Source organism: Camelina sativa, chromosome 8 (genome assembly GCF_000633955.1).
Source record: "Camelina sativa cultivar DH55 chromosome 8, Cs, whole genome shotgun sequence".
Lineage (NCBI taxonomy): Eukaryota > Viridiplantae > Streptophyta > Magnoliopsida > Brassicales > Brassicaceae > Camelina > Camelina sativa.
The window spans coordinates 481,239-483,430 of NC_025692.1; the positions used below are offsets into that span (position 1 = coordinate 481,239).

The 2,192-nt window shown below is 38.7% G+C and overlaps 1 protein-coding gene and 1 long non-coding RNA gene across 3 annotated transcripts in view; one reads left to right on the plus strand and one right to left on the minus strand.

The window, feature by feature from the left end:
* LOC104705349 overlaps positions 1 to 661 on the plus strand; it is a 3,277-nt gene extending 2,616 nt beyond the window's left edge. Inside the window, exon 4 of one of the 2 annotated variants that reach the window (XM_019228210.1) lies at positions 131 to 661. In XM_019228210.1, the coding sequence (XP_019083755.1) occupies positions 131 to 408 (278 nt within the window). In that variant the 3' untranslated portion in view covers positions 409 to 661. Of the gene's footprint in view, positions 1 to 48 lie in introns of both variants that reach the window. The other variant, XM_010421335.2, reaches the window with a different exon arrangement.
* Positions 179 to 1,079, minus strand: LOC104705348. The gene is made up of 2 exons (XR_754296.1): positions 739 to 1,079; positions 179 to 418 (listed from the first exon to the last, which is right to left on the minus strand). It is a non-coding gene; the product is annotated as an uncharacterized LOC104705348 (long non-coding RNA).

The following is a 2,192-nucleotide window of genomic DNA, read 5'->3' on the forward strand; positions in this document are numbered from 1 at the left end:
GTTGATGGAGAGACTGAAGATGAAGACGCTGATGAGACTGAAGAGAAGGCAGCACAGCTATGGAACCGGGTCAAAGAAAGACATGCAATTTGGATCCACGAAGAGCATCTGATAATGGACTACTTCAGAGATGAATTGATGCAAAGGACAAACTCGTTCCAGGAAACTCAACATTTTGAGGACCAATTGGTGAGCGAGGCAAAAGGATGGTTACAGGGACAGAGAGAATCAGAGCTCGAACGCGGAACATGTGAGCAGAGGAGACAAGCGTGTGCTAGAGAAGTTGAAAGACGAGGCTGGAGTGAGAAGCGGATGAAGGAGGAGCACGAAGAGGTTGCCACGCAAATTGAGGATGGAATCTTCAGCCTCTTAATGGATGAAACTTTAACTGCGCTTTACCAATGCTGATTCCAGTCACCTGAACATGACAAAACGCAACATCAGCATCATCAATGCTTAAGTTACTACTCGCCAGATGAATCCAGACACAAACAAGATTCTAAAGCATAAGTTGGCACTATCTTGGTCAAGAGACCTGATAAAGGTAGGCAACATCAAACTCAATTCAGGTGACATAAAAAGCTTTAGAAATTAGCAGGCAAGACAGTTTTGATTGGAGCATGATTTTGATCTGCTTATGTAACAATGAAGCAAACCAATAATACAATGTACATTAACCTCTAAAAGATACACCTATATGTTTATGTTTATCTCTAATTTGTAGGAGATACAATGTACCTTTTTAAAAACGTCTCTCCATATAGTATAGATCACCAATTGCCGTAGGCTAAATTTGATGAACCCACGAACAAATGAGAAATTGAAGTCGTGCTAAACGAATAAGCAATAGAAACAGAGAAGAATTTTCAAAATTATAAGAAACAATTAGTATTTGGGTTCATCCGATTCGCGATAGAAACCCTAAATCCTCAATTTCAAAGCCTATCTACATCAATGAGAAACGGTGAAGAGAGGATTGAAAAATTCCGATTGTTCAAAATCAGAGAAGAAAACAAAAATTTGAAAGACGAGGGAAATAAGTTAGGAGTAGGTGACACTGGGCACTGCTACTCACTTCCAAGGTCCGTGAAGCTCCGATAGTGGTAGGTAGACGTGGGCGTTCGGATATCGGAGCGGGTTTCGGGTCGGATGATTCGGGTATCGGATAAAATGGATATGGATTCTAATATCCATACGGATTATTAGGTATTGACGTTCGGATGTCGGATCGGGTTCGGATCGGATAATTTGGATATCAGATAAAATGGATATGGATTCTAATATCCATATGGATAATTTATTAAATGTCGGATCGGATTTCGGGTCGGATATTCATAAATCGGATACAGGTTTTGGATATTTCATACCCGATTGTTCTTTGGAAATGTGAACAATCCGAGACTTAGAAAATAAAACAAGCCAATAACATCCTCAAATGTTTAAAACCATGTCAATAACAACCAAAAAATGTGAAAACCATGCCAATAACATCCAAAAAAGAAAAAAAAACCAAGAGAAGAACATCCTAAGAGTTTAAAACCAAAGTAAATCATCATCCAAAAGAACAAAGATGAGTAAAAAGATAAAAGAGAATTGAAAGTAATTCAAGTAATGCATTGTCGAGGACCTCAAGGATGGGTTTAGCCTACATCAAGTCTTCTAGTTTAAGTCTTGACATTCAAACTCTGAAAAGAAACAGAAATAGTAAGTGATAAGTGTTATCCATTAAAACTACTAAGAATGAATAAAGTCGGTTTGGCCATACCTTTTTCATGTTTATCAAGCAGTTCAATGTCGGCAAGCAATTGTGTATTCGTAACAACTCCTTTCTCACCTAAGTGATTCTCATTCTTCATCCACTACTGTGTGCATATCAAAACTTCCACAATGTAATGAGTTAAACAACTTCTGTGTGGCTCTATGACCCTCCCACTAGTACTAAATGCACTTTCAGATGCAACTGATGACACTTGCATTGCAAGAACATCCCTAGCTATTTCTGACAAAACAGGATACCTACCACTATTGAGCCTCCACCAAGACAGTACATCCCACTCTGATCCAACAATAGTTCTAGGATTTTCAACTTTTTCCTTTAAATATACATCCAACTCATCCCTACCATCATCAACCCCAATCTCATCAACCAACTCCTTATACACGAAGTCCATCCTCTCATACCCAATACTATC